Genomic DNA, 21,454 nt, shown 5'->3' on the forward strand with positions numbered 1-21,454 from the left:
AGAGAGAAGCATGAAGAGGGAAGTTAGAATTATAACTCTTTAAGTTTGATATGGCCGACACGCGACCAAAGAGACGACGTTCCGATGAACAGATTGCAAAAATGAAAAGGAGAAGGAACCCACGAAGTCCCGAATTTACATCGGAAAAGCCTTTGAAAGGTGGCGGGATCTCCGCCGGCAGAAGGGCTTCCAATCCGACATTCAGGTAGCTAGGGCTGTTTTTGCTGGACAGGTGGTTAAATCCAGTTTGGTTTTTCTAAATGGACTTTCATGTTCGCCTAACAAACACAAGGATAGAACAATGCAGTCAGCGCTAACTTTGGTGAATACAACATATAGGTTTCTAGCAGCTAGCTATCGATCTCTATTGTAAACTATCAAGAAAACTCACAGGGAGACAGTTTGTGTGAATGATTGTTTTTACCAACTGTTTATGAATTTGAATGTTCATTCATTCATAGCCTATTGACAACTTTGACTAAATTTGTTTACGACGGAGCCGTTGTTTATGCTCACTGGGAAACGTGAAGCTAACGTTATCTTGCTATTATTGCGTCCAAGTTATAACCTCGGGTGGCGAAACGTTTTATCGTGTTTTTCTGGTAATGGAACAATTTTTCAGCATTCTGTTCTGCATTATATGAAAGCATTTATCTAACTTGGCGACATTACACCTTGAATGAAGTATCAGTACAGGGGGAGGGGACGGGATGAGTAGGATGGAGCATATGGGATGGAGGGTCTAGCTAGCCTCTGTTTTGTTTGATAATAGAGAGCCTAAGTCCCTCCTCTTCCGTTCAACCACCATGGGACCTTATTTCGGAAAAATATTGTATGGTAGTCAATGGCGAGAGAAAACAAATATTTTGATCTCGTTTGAATTGTGCCCTGATTTACACATATGATGTTTGTCAATTTAAAAGATACATTTTAAAGTCAAGAAAGTCGCAGTTTGATGTAAAACTGTTGAGGTATAAGACTGTGAAAATACGTAATTACAAAGACTACAAACCCAAAAGGTGCACATGTGACGTCATACCTTTTCTCTCAATGAATGAAGCTAACTTTACTGAAACTAAGGTCTGTCATTTTTTCTATAGTCTTACGTTATTATAATCGTAACGTTACGCCCTCATGCCTGAGTGTTTTGTACCAGACTGCACACATACGGATCTTGTTTGTTGTTTCGCTTCTCGGGAGATGTTGTTCATTGAGCGATTTTCACATAAAACTAAATGTTACTCTTCTGTTTTATGACAAACTGCGACTTTCTTGACTTTCATAATTATCTTTTAAATTGACAAACATCATACGTGTAATTCAGGGCACAGTTCAGACAGAATAAAAAGATAAGTTGTCTCTCACCATTGACTGACTACCATATATATTTTTTCCGAAATAAGGTACCATGAGCCGGAAGCGTAGGGGAGGGACTTAGGCTCTCTATAGGCTTGTTTGAGTTTGAGATGAGCAAAATCTGCGCAGAACCGATCACCGGTGATCAGCGCGAGATGCATGCCGGTTAGAAATGTGCCCGAGTGCGGTCCGCCTTGCTCTGATGTCATGCTGACGTATATCAAAAAACTCTCGCGAGCGCAAGGCAGACGTGCCAAGGGGGTAATCCACCAGCCGGAAACTGAAGCCTCCCTGGGGGCCGCCATTGGCTAGCAAGCCTTCACCTGCTGTTAGCATTCCATTGACTCCCATTCATTTTGGCGTCACTTTGACAGCGAATAACTTTACATCTGAGGCATTTAAAGACTCCATTTGTCCATTGTTTATTTCTAAAGAAACACGACAATGTATAAAAGGCTTCATTACCTTGTATCTTACATTGAAGAAGTTTTTGTAAAAATAGGCTAACGATTGTGTCATAACACGCGACTCTCTGTCGCACAGTAGAGAAATTACCGTATAGACAGGAGGAGAAGCTCGCGGGCAATCGGGGGGACGTGGAGGCATAAAGTCAAGGGAGAAGCCCATAGAGAGTCATAAAGTTGATCCTGCTGCTAGCTCATGGACAGCTCCTACTCACGTTCTCAGTCTCTGCAAGATTCGGAAGGGAATGATTCAGATTCCTCTTGGGACAGCTACTAGAAGACTTACAACTGTCAGACAGGTTGCTCACGTCACATCTACGTCGTCAAGCTCAGTTTGAGCCTGCGCAGTACGCTCAGCCATCAGGAAGTGAGTGCTTCTAATTGACTTTTCTTCATTGAAGTCTATGGGGTCGCTGCGTCCATTTCTTTTACTGTCTATGGATTCTGCAGTCGCACGCAGTTGCTCTCCACCGACTGCGCTGATCAAAAGCACGATGGGAAACGACTTACTGACGACACAGCTTAATGCTGATTGGTTTAAACAACCGTGATGTATTGTTCTCTTTTAAAATGGTTGATTTTAAAACTTTGATATCATGTTTTATGTGTATATGTGTGAATATTCCCAAATTCTCTGACAGTGCGATCTCTATGGGTTATGCAATGTAATTTTTATTTTAAAAAACCCCCACATATGTCTGTATTAAAGAAAAAAAATTATTGATAAACACGTATTTGAAATGGAATTAAATAACAAGTACTTTGGGTGTCTTGTTCATTATATTTATTTTCATACAAAAGCAACATAACTTAAATTACATCCAGTTTATTAGCATCAATGCATGAGCGTGAATCCCGCGATATCCATCTTTGATCTCGCAGGTGTCTGATCCACTGCGAAAAGAGAGAATGTGCGGCTTGCCTGCACTTTTTTCACTCCTCCTCTCACTGCAGCCGCCTACTCTCGCATACATTTCAGGCGAGGCAAGGCGTATCTCAAACAAGCCTATTACTTCGAACGTCAACAAGAAGTGACGACACCCAACATCGCTTAGAGCACCTTTAAAAGACAAAACAGTTATTTAAAATGTAATAACATTTCACAATCTTACTGGTTTTACTGTATTTTTTATCAAATAAATCACATTTTGATCACATGATCCTTCAGAAATCATTCTAATATGCTGCTTGGGTGCTCAATAAACATTTCTTACTATTATCAATGTTGAAAACAGTCGTGCTGCTTCTTTGATGAATAGAAAGTTCAACATAATTTATTAGAAATAGAAATCTTCTCCAACATAAAAATGTCTTCTTTCAAAAACATACAAAAATATTAATAAACTTTTGAATGATTTGGCTTGTGTTACAACCAGTTGCAGAGATGGAGGATGCAGGATCTACATGCAGCAGCTTTATTACACAAAAAACAAACTCAAACTTTAACAAACGGATACTCAGGGACAACAACCAAAACAAGTAACCTTAATAACTGACAAAGAACCAGACAGAACACAGGGTTTACATAGACAGAACTGAAGAGCAAATTAACAAGACACACCTGAACTGAACTAACAATCAATCAAACACCATAGAAACAAACAGGCAGGGGGCGGAGAAAGACAGAACTGAACTAATTGACAGAACACAGACAAGGACAGAAATCAAAACAGACTGACAATGTGACAGAATGCACCCCTCCCGGAAGGCGTGTCCTCATCCCGCTAGGAATTCACAGGGGTGGGAGGGTGGTCGTCCTGGAGGCCGACAAGGGCGAGGCCTAGCGGGACAGGAGGCCTCCGGGGTGGATCCGACCGTTCAGGGGGCCAGGGAGGCGCCGACCTTGTTGGCGGCCCGGGTGGCTCCGTCAGTTCAGGGGTGCCGGGGGAATCGGCTTTCGTGGCCTTGCCATCATGGCCAGGCTTGGCCACTACGGCAGGGGACCCCCCCAGCACCCCCGGCTCAGGCGGCGTGGCGGCGGCCATCTTGTCCAAAGGGGCTCAGGTGGCGTAGTGGCGGCCATCTTGTCCGGAGACATAGGCGTAGCCGCGGCCATCTTGTCCGAGGTGGGGACAATGACCGGACGAGGCTCTGGAAGGGTGGCCATCTTGGGACGAAACTCATGACGTGAGGAAACTCAGGCTCGGCAGGCATGTATGAGGAAGCTCAGGCTGGGCAGGCATGTGTGAGGAAGCTCAGGCTGGGCAGGCATGTGTGAGGAAGCTCAGGCTCGGCAGGCATGTGTGAGGAAGCTCAGGCTCGGCAGGCATGTGTGAGGAAGCTCAGGCTCGGCAGGCATGTGTGAGGAAGCTCAGGCTCGGCAGGCATGTGTGAGGAAGCTCAGGCTCGGCAGGCATGTGTGAGGAAGCTCAGGCTCGGCAGGCATGTGTGAGGAAGCTCAGGCTCGGCAGGCATGAAGTGAGGAAGCTCAGGCTCGGCAGGCATGACGTGAGGAAGCTCAGGCTCGGCAGGCATGTTCACTGGACATGGTGGTGAACTTGGTGGGGCAAGCTCCGTCCGCGGCCACCAGAGCTTGGTGCATACTGCCCCCTCCCAAAAATTGTCTAAGGGAAACGTCCTCCTCAAACTCCCCGACAGTGAAGGTGGAACCTGTCAAATGAAGGGCGTAATCTAGGATGTCATGGAACGACCCTCGAGGAGCATCGTGTATTAGTTCGTCCTTGAGCAGACGGTTAAGCCCGTAACAGAAAAAGTCGATGAGAGCACAATCTGGCAATTCAGAAACATTTGCAATGTCCAGGAAAATATGAATGTGCTCTTCGAGGGTGTGGTTACGAACCAACTGCTGGATGAATGCTTGCCTTAGCACCCCGAAAAATAATGCATTGCATATACAAACGCAATGGCAATGCCTAAAATCGTATAAATTTAATGCTTAGGTATCAATCAAAGGACATAGAAAGGACATTGAGAACTCATAGACATACAAGGCTGATCTGTAACTAAAAGGGCCCAAATATTGCTCCACTTGAACCTTAGATGTTTACTAGTGTGTCTTGAGGCATATTTGAGTGTCAGACTGGAGCAGCGGTGACGTCCCTCCCGTCTCTTCATTCATGTGTCTCTCAGCAGAAAGGAGAAAATGTCATTAGCGAGGCCTGGAGGCTCCTCTTGTCTGCTCACAGACTCACTCTCTCCGTAATGTCCTCTTCCTGCTCCACAGGGTTAGGGCTCAGACTCATGGGATGGCTTGGGTGACAACCAGACTCAGGGTGGAGACATTAGGAAGCGCGTTGGGGCTGTAACCATGGTGTCTGTCAAGTACCCAGGGAGCGCTGACAAGCTCTGAAGACTTTATTTAGATGTACCCTAGTGTTTCTTCTGTCATTCTCAAACACTCTTATGTTTTTTGAGTCTGCATAATGGAAATTGTAGCCTCAGGCCTATGTTACTGTGTTAAAATATAATTTGATATCATCGCCAAGCTTATTAACAAAGCCTGCACAGACCTTTTATTGAAATGACTGGCCAGGTATGAAGTCAGCAAAGCAATTGCAATACCTGACAGAACAGGAAAATGCAAATGACACAATGAGTGATGCGATAGTGCAAAATAACCACTAAATAATAAAGAACAACAAAGATAAAGTGAGATTATAAATGCACACTTGCAAAGTATGAGGCAGAGTGGATTTTAAAGCCTATAACTAACTTATGGAACCGTAAAGGCCAGTAATGATAATACATTATCAGGGCTTAACAATTAGGATTTCAAATGTACTGTATAAAAATACATTGTTAAAAATGACTATTTATCATATTTGTGGAAAGGCAAATAAAAATCTGAACTATGCTCTGGTATTTCTATGGTCTGTGTAAAGTTAAATCATTATGTATTAAACATATATTCTTGATTATTTGCTAGTTAGGATTTAGAAACTTATGTTAACAGGAAACTGGGGTGTATGATAGAAATGTGTGTATTCACCATGACATTTTTGAATGTAAAAAACAATACACGATGCAATTATTTATTTTAGTAGGAAAATACCATATACAGTTAGCCTGGGAAAACCCAGACAACTTCCGGCAAATTTAGATTTGCTCTGAAAGTTAGTCTGGCAAAGAGCTCATTCAAGCCCATTTCCAATCCGTCGAAATCGAGGCACCAATCAGAAACGTTGGGGCGGGCTTTACACGATGACGACAGCGCTGGGATTTTGAAGCAGATTTTGTAGCCTACATTACAAAGATGGATGCCGCCGTCGAACATCACTCGTTCGAATCAGCTATCGCGTCTGTTTTAAGCGATTTGATCGTTTCCTTTTTGTTAAAAACCGAGCAAAGAACAACACTCGGAGATGTTTCTCCGCCGCTCTCCATACGTCATCTCCTTCATCGCTCTGATTGGTTTTAGGTCTATCCACGACGTCCGTTGGTGACGCCCCTCTGGAAATGATTTGTCTATGACGCTTTGCCAGACCATAACTCAGTTACAACTGAGAATGGTCTGGTTTTAACCAGGCTAATATACAGTATAAGAAGTGTGCTCTTCACAAACAAATTTGATTTTATAAATGACTTTAAATTATACATAAACCTATTGAGCCCTGCAAAAATATTGTGGCCTCGAATTAAGAATTAGTTCTCTCGATTTAGTAAATAGTGGCCACGATTTACTCATTCGTTCACTTTTAGTCAATCGTGGCTGAATTAGTAAAACATGCTGATGTATTAGTAAGTCGTGGGAACTAATTGTTAATATGTGGCCACGATATACCATATAAACCTTTTGGAACAAACTAAAAACAATAACATGCACTATGCTGAAAACTTAATATTTTAAATGCACTCAAATTTATGTAGGCCTATATGCTATCTTTTTTGTCTGGCAGTTAATGATGTGATTAATGTAATATCTCTTGCTCTTGTGGCATTGAATATTAATTCTTATATACAGTCTGTGCATCATTGGTTGTGAATTTTAAAGTCGGCATGAAATCAAATTTGACAAATCTTCTTTTTATATGTAATATTGTAGTGTTTATTATAAATGATTTATCTGTGCACTTCATTATTTTTTATAAAGTTTACAGAGTACCCTTATAATCTTTAATCAAATACATTACCCTTCCCTCCCCCCTCGAAACGACCTCTCTTCTCTTTCGGTCACGTGCCATGGCGAAAGGGTGCGGCCAGAGCCGATGAGGGTGCGACTTTCGGTGCACCGCCTCTCAGAGAACCTGCTCGTATAAATATGGGCTGATTCCTGCCTGAAAATGTAGCTGCTCGTCCTCGTTCTCGTCGCCGGGCTCCTCAATAAAAAATCCTTCATGGGAGGGTAACGGTGGGGAGTCCGGTGGAGAGAAATCCTCCACAACTGAATGTAAACTGGCATTCAAATCTGCCTCCATTTTGTTTGCAACGCCCAAACTCCAACGATCCAATCAATTCCCGAAGGACGAAATCAAGCCCCGCCCTACATTTTTTTCTAATTTCAGAAGCCGTTTCACTCGGATATACGTCACAACAAGGAAAAAATGACAATCTCAACTTCCGTTTCATGCCGACTTTAAGTGACTCTTTATGCAGGTTACATCGTTACGCCATTAGATGGCGACGTGTGACTCTAATTTGAATCATTCAGTCAAACGATTCGTTAACAGAACTAATTCAGTCAGCAACGAATCAAGTGTCTTTTTTATGAGCGAGTCATTGAATCATTCACTCAACCGATTTGTTCAAAAACATTGATTCATTCAGCAATGCCTCTGCTGTGTGTTGCTCAGCGCAAACATTAGTTTAAATTTGACTTATTTGGAACTATTTTCGTCAGAGGAACAAAATATAAGTAGTAACTGTCATTATTGTGTTGAAATGTAAGTAACTCTACTCTATTTTAAGTTTTTGTTTATTGAACTGTTGTATATTTGCGCTCTTGCGCATGTGGAATTGTTCAAATTTGATCCAGTGTATGCCGTTGGTGGTTTTGTATAAGTGTGTGTTTGTGTGTGTATGCTGGCATGGGTTCTGCTCAAACTGGCTGCTGCCTGATGTTACTATAATGCCAAATGGTGCTGCATGTGCATTTGTGAGTATTTGCACAGCTTGTGTTTACATGTGTATTCTATATGTGTGTGTTTAACTTTATCATGCTATTGCCTGGTGTGTGTTTAATGCTGAGCCTCTGCTGGGCTGTGTTGATCCTGTAGATGCACAGCTAGGCCATATGGATACCTTTACCTGGAGATCCCAGCATCCACCACTCCATTGCTACAGCTACTGCACATATTCTCCATCTGTTTCTTTCTTCCCACTCTCTCCCCGCATCCCTCCATCTCACACCTCCCCTTTTCCACCCACTCTAATCTGTTTGTAAATGGGTAATTCACAGCAGGGTAAAAATAGACATCATCATCATATCATGTACCACCCTAATTAACGACGGGTCTCTATTTTGCCAGGGGGCTTTAAAAGCCGACAGGTTTATTAAGTGTTTTCATGAGGTTTAACTGAAACACTAGCCGGTCAAAGCTAATGCGAGTGTCACAGAGGCTGTTTAAGGGGAAAAAGTAATGAGTTGGATTATTGACAGAAGAGAGTGGCCACTTGAGTAGATGCCTCAGTAAACCCTACTAAGCTCACACATTTGTTTCTATATCCCATTCCCACTTATTTTTTTCTGTCTTTGTTGAGTACAAGCTCTCAAGTTCGCGTTCATTATTGCATTACTGTAACCCTTGGAAAAATATGACCATATCTTTATTCCTTTCAGTTCACTTTCTCGTGTAATGTCTCTTGTTTGTGAATTTGAAGCTCGGCTCCATTCATTATTAAAAGGATGCTGTCTAATTGGCACAGAGTTGCTGCCGTCACCAGGGGGTTCTGGGAAATGCTATTGTCCTGGTGGCACTGTACAACTCCTCCACTTGGCGCGGCCATGGATGAAAGGCCTGCTGCTGATCAGGCCAGTTACGCTGTTCTTTTTGGAAACGAAGCTTTCTGAAAAAGAACAAGTTATATAGCAAAAATTATATAAAGAAAAATGATCAATTTGAACTGTGAGCTTTTTGGAAAGTCCATACAAAAATGTTCTGTTGTCATTTATCTGCCCTCATTTCATTCCAAACCTGTGTCTCTTTCTTTATTCTGTTAAAACTAAAAGGAGACATTTTGAGTTGAGCAAAAATTGAAACAATTGTTCTTGTTGAATGTGCATAAAATTAGAATAAATGGATCTGGAGCTTTTAAAGTTTAAAATTATGCAAAGGCATAAAAAAAATCACAAAAGCGGTCCATATGACTTTCAGGTTTTCTGAAGCCATATTTTAGCTTTGTGGGTATCTTTATTTATTGATAATCTTAAAATTCGTCCTCATCCTCTCCTTGGTGTGTTAATTTTTAGAAGTATGTATGATTTGCAACTGAATTGTTCTTTTGAGTCAGATCTTTTCAATGAATCATTTACACAAACCAACATTTGGTTCAAAAAGATCTGAATGATTGATTTGTTAATGAATCAGACTTATTCGGTTATTGAGTTCACTCACCGATGATCTGGTTACAGCGGTTCTGTAGGATTAAAAATGAATAGCCATTTTTGTTATAAGGACAATTAAAGAACCTTTTATAGAGTTATGTATATACAAAATGTAATTGTATTTTATTAAATTATTGTATTTAATGAATGTAAAATCTGTATCTGTAAAATTATGTAACACAGTCAGAGTGTATGGACCATGGTGCTTTTGTTTCTTTCTTTTTTTGTTAGATTGAAAGCTCGCACCGCCTTTATTCATTGTAATTGCATGGAAATAGAGTGGCCTTCAAAATTTCTCTTTTTTTGTGCAAGAAAATAATTCTTATGAGTATGGAATGACATGAGGAATGACAATGACAGAATTTTCACTGTGAACGTATCCCTTTAAATATGTAAATCACAGTGATGGATTCATGTCACAGCTGCAGATTTCCACTCACTCGCTCACAGTAAAGGCTCTTGACAGCAAAAAGCTCTTAGTTACAAAGGGCTAGAATGAAACCCCAATAGGGAATCTGTGAAGGGGATTGGAAACTTCCTTTGGAAACAAAAAAAGGAAGTGAAATAATAAACGGGCAAAAGACAAGAGTGTGAAGAAAAGGATATTGAAGTTAGCTGGGACTGGCTTACTGGACTTTAGTGTTACTGCAGCCTTAAGAGCGCAGAGAGGACGTAACATCTCTCCCCTGACTCTCTGCTGCATCTCCAGTTTGGCATAATGAGGACACCGCTGTACACTTGCTTCTCTCTACCTGTCCTATGGGAGGCAGCGGCTGGTCATGTGACGTGCACAACACTCCTCTGTGTGCTCATCATTTTTGTCATGTGACCTTCTCTGTGTTCTGTGACATCTAGTATCTCCACTGGGCATGTGATTGAGAGCATTGATATTTCATAATGCTCTAGAGCTGGTGATTTGGCTTTCAAATCAATGAGGTGTCTTTGTGGTGCGTATCATGGCTTTAGCAGATTTGCATAGTTTTGATTAAAAATGTAAACTCTTGTATTTAATTTAATTGGCAAGTCTTCTCATATAGGCTAATGTATTGAAATGTATTTTTCCTGCAGTATGTATATTTGTGTGTCTCTTTATATATGGGTGGACTGAACTATTTATATTCATAAACCCGTGGACGAAACTATTTTTCAATTGTTTAAATAGTGCTTAAATTTAATTTGTACACTATTAATGTCCAACAGTATGTATATGACAGGATCATTTTTGTCATTTTTTTCTTAACATAATGAACATTTCAACCACAGTGTCATAATTATTTCTTATATAATTCTACTGTAATTATTTATTGTATTTAATATTGTTTTGTGGTGGAAATTACATAAAAAAAAAACTTTTTTAATAAAGTGGCAGAATCTTTTGTATTGCTATTTTTGCATAATTTTAACTAAATAACAGCTTGCTTGGAAATTGCGTATTGTCTCATATTTTTGCTTTCTAGGTAACCAAGTAAACTAACTTTTGGTAAAATTTGATTGGGGCAAAAATGTTGGTTGAGTAGGAAATTAGTTTGAAGAACAGTTATAATTTGTGTTAAAAACAGCTTTTAAAACATAAAATTATGCAAAAGCATCAAAAAAGTCACACAAGTGGTCCTTATGACTTTCAGGTTTTCACTTTATTAAAAAATGTACACAATAATAGATATTGATCATAGTTCATAAATTTAATAATTCATTCATTTGTGATAGATTTTCAGATTGTAAGAAGAAATCTGGGTCTAGGACAAAGGCAACACAATAAAATCTATATATAAAAGACATTTGAAGAGTAGCAAAAACATTTAAAGTAGGTTCCATGACAGCTGTAACGTGACCAACACAAAGAAAAAAATAGATCTGTTAGTTTTACTAAAAATCAACCCATGGTTCATAAGTCACCATAGTTGAATGGACTAGATCATTTTCTATTTAAGAGGAAACGAATGCTATATAGATCTAAATCTAAACATGAAAGAGTGAGATATGAAAGATCTCAAGAACAGCTCAGCCAAGTACTCAAAGCTGTGAGCAAGAACAGGAGAGCTCTTACTCGTGGATGCTTGTGTGTGTTTTAGCTGGAGACAAAAGCTAGTTAAAATCAGGTCATTTTCACCATTGCAAGCATATGAAACGAAAAAAGAACAAGACACAATGCTGTAGAAAATGCTGAAAGGGGGGGATATGGGGGGGAAACGGCACCGTAGCCTTGCCACATGGCTGGTCAGTGGGGTTAGCAGGGGGCAGCGCTGTCAACACTCTCCACAGTGGGGAAGTTCCGGTGGAGGCAGGACTCAGCCATGGCACTGCTCATGGTACCATATGGTGCCACTCAGAGGATGGCAACCCCCATCCTCAGCCTCAGTGCCTGACTGAGTAGAAATAATGGCAAACTGTACTGCAGCCAGTCCTGGAGAGCCAGACCTCGAGCATCCATGGCATTATCTGGAAAACTGTCAGAACCGGATATTTCAGCAGTATCAGACAGAGAGTTAGGAAACTGTGAAGAGGAAGTCAGTGCTATATAATCTCAAAATGAATATCCATTTTTCATTATGTACTCTATAATGTTGTGATGCATACTTCACTTGTAGCTTTTGAAATGCTTGATTTTAGTTTTTAGTGTTTTATTTTTAAGTGAAGTGAAGTGACATGAAGGCCAAGTATGGTAACCCATATTCAAATTTTCTCCTCTGCATTTAACCCATCCAAGTTATTGCACACACATTAGGGGCATTGAGACACACACTGCATGCCATGGACATATACACCTGGAGCAGTGGGCAGCCATTTTTGCTGTGGCACCCAGGGAGCTATTGGGGGTTAGGTGCCAGTCGTTTCAACAAAGACAAAATATTAATTTAGACAAAATATGATATACTATTATACTGGTCGTTTATCGTTTAACAGCCAGAATATAAAAAAGGTTCGCTAAACTTGAAAAAAATATCTTCAGTCACCCAAGAAATGGAGTAACATTTTGTTTTAGTCTTCTCTCTCAATGGATATTTCCCTTTTTAAACCCTCACTGTTTTTTAAAGTGAGAGCAGCAAAAGCAAAACCCCAATTTGAACCCCATTTTTTTCAGGTGTTTGTCTACAGAAATCAATCATGCATGGATCTGGAAGGGGGGCTTAATTTCTAAATTGGAAGGGAGGGATTTTCTCACTATGTTCCTGATGCTTTCATACGGGATACTTTGATGGATTTCCGCTCACTTTCAAACATTGATCTCCAGGTGACGAGATAAATTCTTCTAGTTTGGCCTCAGTGGGTTTGGTCCCCTTGTGAGAAGTGGAAGTCAGCCATTGCTGGATTTATGAGCAAAAGCCTTTTAAAAAAATGCAGTTAAACAGCTGTTAAATACAAAACATGAGCGGCTGCCATATCGTAAGAAGCCTTTAAATTCATTGAACCAATAGAGTGAAAGTGCTTCGTTCATTTAAGAGGCTAAATTTAGCCCATTTTTATCAAGACTTGAGACCGTTTCTTTCTCATAGGTACTTACGATAGGTACTTATGCCTGGCAGCATAAAGTGCTGCCCTGTTCATCATTCAAGAAAATGTTAAGAGAAGGAAGAGCTGTTTTTTTACTTTGAGGTTTCCTTGTCTTTCATGCTATACAGTATATAACTATATATCATGCTATTATGTTTGTCCATAGCTATCCATGTTCTCAAAATATTTATATACAAACATATACACACATAGGTTATACAGTAGTGCATGTACCTGTTTATTGACAGACAACATTTTTTTATATTTCATGTATAATTAATACTTTTATTCAGCAGGGATGCATTAAAAAGGTAAAGACAGAAATAATATTACAAACAATCTTATTAAAGTTAAGCTTGCACAAAAATATTAAACGGCTCAAGTGTTTCCAACAATATTAATAATAAGAAATGTTTCTTGAGCACCACATTAGTATATTATAATGATTTCTGGAGGACCCTGTGAAACTGGAATAAATTACATAATAAAATATGGTGATTTTAAATTGTAATAATATTTATTTACTCTTACTGTACTTTTAATCAAATAAATGTAGCCTTGTTGAGCATAAGAGACCCTTCAAGAACATGAATGGAGCTGCTAGTGCTTGTAAACTGCATTTATGGCTCCATCACAGGCTGCCAACGTGCGCTGTTCCCTCATAAATGCACGTTTGTCCCGGTGTTTGCTGTGAATGATGTTGAATTTACACTGACTCAACCTCAGCAGTACTTTCACTACATCTCTGTCCCTCGTCTTTCCTTTCATACAACATCCTGGCACAGATAGGGTGGATTTATGCCCATGTAGGGAGCCGTGGGGCCTAGCGGACATGATAAATGGGCCAGCGTGTATAGGCCCGACCAATGCCTCCGCAAGAACGCTGCGCACAGCCAATGAGTTACAGTTGTGGCTCCTGTCATGGTGTGCGTTAGTACGAGCGACTGCTGACAGCTGTTTAATTACAGACGTTTCCATGTGCTCGCCCGACGACATCAGCAGCCTCTGAGACCAGCTGTCATGAAGTAGGGGAGAACTCTGCAAAACTGCGCCCCACCTCCCGCATCTCCAAGCCAGCTCTCCTCCGTGTCCCCACACTTTACCACATTAATTAGAGCTTCCTCATACCTTAATTACTCCAAGTTCTATGCTAATGCCGGAGTCCTGTGTGAATTGCCCGTCGTTTCTTGCAGACTCTCTGCCTGATTTGCATTTCACAAAAGGTTTACTTCTATTCCTGGAAGAAAGGGAGAGAGAGAGAGAAGCAAATGATTTGTGATGGGGAAGAGGGGTTTGTGTTAGTAAAGCTGTGGTTCACTTTCGTATAACCTTGTGCTTCACTTATGGGTCTTTGTTTTATGTGCTGTCTCAATAATGGCAAGCCTGGGCTGCTTTCCTGAATATAATTTCCTGTTCAGAATACAAAGCACTTTCATATGTTCTTTTACAGTGCCAAGCTCAATGTTTGTCTCGATTTCTCATAAAAGTATTGAAAGATTATTATTTTTTAAATAGTGCTGCTCAATTTGATCTCAACGTTGACTTTGTGCTACATTGTTCATCAGAGCTACTGTAAATGAAAGCTTTAGCGTAAGTTCTGCCAGGGAGACTAAATTGTTACGTCACTTATTACCTTCTCATCTAACCAATCGTGATCTAATACTCGTAGTATAAAAGATCGGTACTTACACATGTCTGAGTTCGCAGATGCTGACGCCAACATTCACCTCCATCCTCCCCACCACCACCAGGATGGTCCCTTCCTATACCTCCCAGCGGGTCGGCTACGCCAAAGAACTTTATAACTTTATATATTTGGTTCACAGCTTTTCACCTCAGTAATGTGACGGGTCTTCAATAGTTTAAGAAAAGGTCTCAACAGTGTATCAAACTGTGCTTAGGTTTGCCCTGCGTCTAATAAAAAATCAGAAGTTTCAAAATGAATTCAAATGTTTTTTTGTCAAATTTCTTCAACACCAACATATCTGAGCGGTGCTATTCACCTTTCACTTTGTAACTGTCAATGGTTGTTTCATTTGTGTCTCTCTTTATTTCATCTTAAAAAAAGTTTTCACCAGGAAGGAATTTAGTTTTTTTTTGTCACATATCAAATAAAAAAAATATTATAGTAAAAACATTTTTTTTCATATGGTTGATATTGTTAATATTTATGCCTATTATTTTTGTCTTTTGTTTTAATTTTCCTTTCATCATTCCATTAAAGAAATGGCAATAGATAGATAGATAGATTAGGAGATAAAATAAAGAAGATACAATTAAGTATAAATTAGAAGATAAAAATGTCCTATATATTTCTAATATTGCCTAATTATATTAATATTTTATAGATATTTAGATATGTTTCTTTTGTTTTTGCACACTACATTCTTTCAATGCAAACAGTTACGCACAACTTTTTCAATTGTTTGTCTGTTGCATTCTGTTTTCCCAAATTAAAATGGCACCTTTGCTAAAGTAATGTATAGTGTTGTATTGAACTCTATTAAGTCTCATTGGCTGTGAAAAAGCAACCTCTGAGACACTTGCAAATTTTTTTTTTGTTTTCTAATTGGAACATCTTGCGTGCACCTTGTTGCTTCTGTGTTGGAGCTTGTCCTTTATGTTTATCTTTGACCCATAGGACGCGTCCGCTGGTGCCGGTGTTGAGGAACAGGAGAGCAGTAGGGGTGCACAGGGGGAGGGAGACCGGGGTTAGGGCTGGGGGCAGGTGTTGAAATCATCTCGTCTTTCTCTGGGGCACATTCTGCATGGCTGGTCGTGCATTCATCACCTTCCGTAGGTAGCATATTCTTTTAACTCTCTATGTAGGTTGCTTATTTTTATATACGTCATATCGTCATGGCAGAGGAGTCTGTGAGGAAGACCCCTTTAGCGTAAGTAAAGCTATGGATAGATTCCTGCTTGAGACCTTTGCGCTGTTTAGACGGGGAATTGCTGGATATGTGTTGTATGTTTCATGTCGCTAAAGAAAGGTCTTATTTTGTATATTACTCACTGTTTTGTTTGGATTGTCTTTTTTGGAAGGCGTTCATGTAGTCTGGAAGCATTCTGTGAGTGAATGCTTGAGATAACCCTACATGGTAGAAAGAACATTAGACTGAAAGAAAGATTGAGTGCTGGAGCTGGAGTGTGAAGGAAATATGAGTTTTTCAGTTCATTAGCTTCAGAATAAAACTGCCTACTAACAACATACTCTCCCAACATACCTTAAATTTGGATTTGGGATTTCGTCAGATCTATATACTGTATATGTTTATTTGGTTCTGTCCTGTGAGAGAAAAAAGTAGATCAAACATTGAACTTGCTGACCGATTGGTCAGTTTTAACATAGCTAGCAAACAAATGTTGCCTTGTGGGAGAAATATAAAAGTTTAAGAATTAGTCATTGAAAAAAACATATTGACCATTAATCTGAATAAATAATATTGGAATTATTTTAGGAAAAACAAAAATTAAATAAAATAAAATTGTGGGTTATTGTTTTCTTTTTTTTAATTATTATTTGTTTTATTTGCTGGTGAAATGTTACAATGGGGTTATTAGGTTAAGTAAAAAAAAAAAAACTATACAGTTTTTTGGTGTAAGTTTAAAAATTGGGGTTTATAAGATAAAACATGTAAAGATTTGCTGGTGAAATGTTAAAACAGGTAGGTGGGTAGTTAAAATATAAAATGTGTCAATAAAATTTCAGGGTTATGAGTTAAAAATGTTAAATCTGGTAAAATGTTAAAAGGGGGTTATTCAAATTTTTTTATTTTTTTTATTTGCTGGTAAAATTCAGGGAGGTGGTAGTAAACATATTAGTTTTTTGGGTTCAAATTTACAAATTTGAGTGTTATTGGGTAAAATTTTTTAATTGGCTGGTAAAATTAGGAAGCTAATAGGTAAAAATGTTTAAATTGGCTACTATTGATTTTGAAACTAAATTATACTCACAGTCGATCATGTCCTCTTTCTTTTTCTTCATCTCCCCTCCCCTCCCCTCCCCTCCCAGTTTGCACCAGCAAGTTGCCAACTACAAGGAGCAGGTGAGGCGGATTGGGCCGGAGCCCCCCCAACAGAGGCAGCAGGGCCAACACAAGGATGACGCCCCCACCTGTGGCATCTGCCACAAGACCAAGTTTGCTGATGGCTGCGGAAACCTGTGCTCATACTGCCAGACTAAGTTCTGTGCCCGGTGCGGGGGAAGGGTCTCTCTGCGTTCCAATAATGTAAGTAACTCCTACATCGTGTGAGTGGCCAGACTGTTTTCCGTGCTTCTTCGACCTGCATCTGCAAACGTTAGGAAGAGACAGGGAGAGAAGAGCGCTGGGTGGATGAGAGAAAGGTTAATTGGGCATTAGTCAGAGGAGATGACGCTGCTGGTCACCAGGGGGTCGCCGCACACCCATGCTGGGATGCCCAAGTCGGCACTGAGTCTCCACAGGGGCAGCCTTACCACGCAAAGGGAAGCACCTGAAATGGTGGGCCACCTCCTGGAGTGTGATATTTACCGTCGCTTTATATTCCTTCCACTGCATCCAGAGTGCTAATTAGTGTTCACTCATAATGAATAGTGTTGGGAGTCGACAGAAGGAGAGTAGGGAGTGAGGTCAGTGAGGTGAAGATGGGGGTAAATGTAATTATTAATAACACACTGATTTAGTTATGGATGTATCCACTTGGGCATTTGTAGTAAATATGTACATTTCTATGGGTACACAATGAAGCCAGGCCATTTCTACTGTAACCATTGTCCAAAAGTAACATTTTGCCACACCCATTTTTTTGTATACTTTTTTTTGTTGTTGTTGTATAATTTAATGAGAAGTATTTGTTATTGTGCCTATGAAAAATGAATAATCTGTATTTTTGTCATGAGTCAGTCATTTGAAAATGGATATTTAGTTGTATATGCTTATTTCCCCTACTTTTACATTTAAATTACCTTTGCCGTCATCCAAACACTCACTGTAAGTTATTTTAAAAATCGCTAATAATTTCATAACACAGCAAATCTCAATATTAATATCCATTTTTAATTCTGCATAATGTTGTGATACCTAAATTCAGTTGGAACAATAATATTTAATTATATTTTTTTATTTTTAAATTAGACTATATAGTATAGAATTTGGTTATCGTCTTAAATAATATCTGCTTATTGGAATCAGACAAATTTTAATGTCATCTCTATTTTTAAGTAAATTTTCCACGGAGAAAATCATTTGATGCCAGTTAGGGTCTGACTGTCGCCTTGTATTGAGATGTATCATTACAGTGCAATTATTAAAGTATACTTGCGAAGGCTAATTTTTACTTACATTTGGCACTTGATGAAATTAATTTCTTAACCCTGTCATTTAGATTTGAGAATGGATGTGAGAAAGCTCAAATAGGGCCAGTGTTGGTTTTGGAAAGGTGTTCAGGTGCTCTTGTCTGTGTCCGAGGAGGCAGAAATCACATATGTCCTGCAATGAAAGTGAAGTCTCCATTGGTATCGGATGGGTGCTGCCCTTAGGTTAGTTTTGCTGAAACGAGCGCATGTTGTTTCTCGGATTCCTTTGGCGCGTGCTATTAATAAGAGTGGCAGGCTTGATAATGGAGTCGCTAGATGCCTGTAGGTTAAACATGGAGAGCTACACCTACTCAATCTGGTGGATTGGAAAGAGTAGCTAAAAGCGATGAAGTACACTTAATAATTCTGTTGCTATGAGTATAGCATGATTTGGTCCGAGTGAACAGACTTGAAAAAGTTCAATGCACCTTTTACGAAAATTCCTACCATTTAAAGTGTAACTTCGCTGATTTTCAACCCGCTTTGTATTGTTACAATATTGGTAGTATATGTAAATGAACAATGCTTAGAATGCTTATTATCAGAGAATGATCGTTCTCCATGCTACTTGCACCGAGAAATTTGTCAGCAAAATGCGTCATCCGGAGGACTTTTGACAGCTCTGGAGCTTTTGTGAAAACTATAGATTTTTACCTCTATTTGATTTTACATTTTTGCATCCTCACTCACGGACAGTAGGATCGACTGAGTAATTAAAAATAAACAAGAATCGGCATACTGCCACTTCTGCTCCCTAGGATTTATTAAAATGAACAATGTTTTAACCCAAAGGGTCTTCGTCTGGCCTGACGTCAGGATGTGCGCACAATTTCTTCCCGTTTGAATCGACAGAGTAATTAACAACAGTCAAGTCAAGTCAAGTCATCTTCATTTATATAGCACTTTTAACAATGTAGATTGTTTCAAAGCAGCTTTACAGAGATAAACATACAATTTACGGTAACAGAGATTGTTTTAGCTTTATAGCGATTTTTGAATAATGTTATTTCCAGCTAAAGTTAGTTTTGATTGGTTCACTTCCAGCAAAATTATCATTTGTTATCAAATTAGGGGCCACTAAGACGACGGCGTTCTCTCTAAACAGACTTTAAACGCGAACCTGTGACCTGATGGCGTTCACATTAAGAATTGATTCTATAGTTATATTCGTCTGAATATATGTGCGCAGGTTTGTAATTTCCCTACAAACCATGCCTAAACAAACTACTTGTCTTGCCTATACATCAGATAAAGAATTTTGTTTTATTTTATCAGTTATTGTAAGATATAGGTTATCAGCAGAGGTGTAAAGAGTACCTAATACCATACTTGAGCAAAAGTACAGCTACCTTACAACAAAAATTACTCCATTACAATTTACAAGTCACCAAATCCAATATGACTTTAGTAAAAGTCTTAGATTATCTGATTGATTATAACAGTATTTTACTTGTACTGAATGTAGGCTTAAAAAGACATGCCAGTGAAAAACAAGAAACAGTTGAATTGAGAGGAGAGCAATAACGTTTATTTTCTAAAATCGAAATAAAACTGAACACCTCAATATTGCAATAAATCAAGGTCGACACAACAGCCTCTTAAACGCCTACAGACAATCAAGACTATGTTAAGCACAAGTGCTCAAACAGGGCATTAGTAAACCAATATCCTATATATAAAAGGTCTCTTCAATATAACGGATAAATAAAATCATGGTAAGTCAAATTAAAGAGTAGCCTCCTCGCACTGGATGTGCTTTTTGTTTGGCTGCAGGCATTTCCTCATCTCATATATGAAACACCTGCGATTCAGCAACTACCTGCTAATGCACTCACATTTATGTAAGGAGCTATGTTGACAAGTTCGGATGAGTAAGGGCAAAACTCAGAAGAAATAGTACCTTATAGATGGCGATTTCACTTCTTTTGTAGCAAAAATAAAACTGCTGGAGAAAAAGTTAGGTGCCATCCAAACTGTAATTGCATTACTCTTCATTAATGTATTGGAGTAAAGAGTACATATTACTTTTTCAAAAATGTAGTCAAGTAGAGAGTAAAAGTTGCGAATATATTTGATACTCTGTAAAACTACAAAGTAGCCAAAAAGATACTTAAGTACAGTAACTAATTACATTTACTCAAATACTTTACACAACTGGTTATCAGTGAAAATTGTATCATACTACAGTAGGTCTACTCTTCAAACAGCATTATGGTAAATGGCGACAGCAACAGCTTTCTTGCACGGCAATGTTTTGTTCACTATGAACAATGAGCAATCTACAAATTCTGTAAAGGAATGAAAAAAATCATACAGTGTGTACCTGCCTTGATTGTGCATTTGTTTATCAGTGTACAGGTGTATTAGGCTATAATACAGTAGCATTTTAGTGTCTGTGTGTTTTTTTAGTATGGTGGCTCTGAAGCAGTAGGACCTACTTAGCAAAATGTCATGTTCTCGTTTTCAGTGACCCATGAACTACCTTTTTTCTCACTGGGAATTATTCATGGGAAAATTTAGAGTAAATATCAGTGCAAAAGGCTGCACCTCCAAGGTTTTCCCTGTGGGTGGCAACATACCTGCAAATTTACACCATCATAAAGTGTACACTTGCATGATCTCTCCTTAAAGATTAGTGAGGAAAAAGTGAATAAATCCAAAATATTTAATGTAAAACTTTCCAAGACAATTTTGTTTTGTAACTGGACAACTTTTGTATTTGCTTATTATTCCACTATGCATCTAAATGGTTTGTTTGGTTTGGTTTGTTCATATGTTTTCATAAATGATGTCATTTCATACTTTTCTCTCTTGTTCTTTCCCACCATCGACTGACCATCCTGTTTCTCTCTCACTGTGATGCCCTGTGATGCTGGAGAAGAAGGAGGACAAAGTGGTTAGCATTTTCTATTCTCTCTGTCACTGTGCACTGCAGTTTGAACTCTTATCTTTTCTTTCCCTCGCTCCCCTCATTCACACACAAGCTTCTCAATGCATCTATGTTCTTTTGAGTTTTACTAATTAGTAAAAACGTTGTTATGGCTTTTTTTTCATGCTACCTGCACAACACCCAGATTTGCAAAAGTTGTATGTGTATGGAAGCACGTGCAACTTGATTCTGTAAAAAAATGTTGGAGCTAATCTGGTTTCTTACTCTCATGAGGATTGTGTTTACATTTTTTGATGTGTGTTTTGTCAGATTATAAAGGTTTCCTTTAATAATTATGTAATTTGGGTGACGCATCTGTACACACTCAAAATACAGGGTGATGTCAATAGATTAATTAGCAATTGATTTATCGA

The 21,454-nt window shown here is 39.1% G+C and overlaps 1 protein-coding gene across 24 annotated transcripts in view; it reads left to right on the plus strand.

Annotated features, from left to right (window-relative positions):
- The window catches only part of LOC130072068 (regulating synaptic membrane exocytosis protein 1-like), a 99,917-nt gene that overhangs the window by 8,781 nt on the left and 69,682 nt on the right, over nucleotides 1-21,454 (plus strand). For 22 of the 24 annotated variants that reach the window (XM_056236966.1, XM_056236972.1, XM_056236975.1 and 19 more), the window contains exon 1: nucleotides 21,030-21,047. Coding sequence is in view for 2 of the 24 variants with exons in the window: in XM_056236965.1 (XP_056092940.1) it covers nucleotides 16,829-17,045; nucleotides 21,033-21,047 (232 nt within the window). In the remaining 22 variants the exon portion in view is untranslated. Of the gene's footprint in view, nucleotides 1-16,828; nucleotides 17,046-21,029; nucleotides 21,048-21,454 lie in introns of those variants that run through there. The other 2 variants (XM_056236965.1, XM_056236968.1) reach the window with 2 other exon arrangements.

This window comes from Rhinichthys klamathensis, unplaced genomic scaffold (genome assembly GCF_029890125.1).
Source record: "Rhinichthys klamathensis goyatoka isolate OS25496 unplaced genomic scaffold, OSU_Roscu_1.1 h1tg000474l_1, whole genome shotgun sequence".
NCBI lineage: Eukaryota > Metazoa > Chordata > Actinopteri > Cypriniformes > Leuciscidae > Rhinichthys > Rhinichthys klamathensis.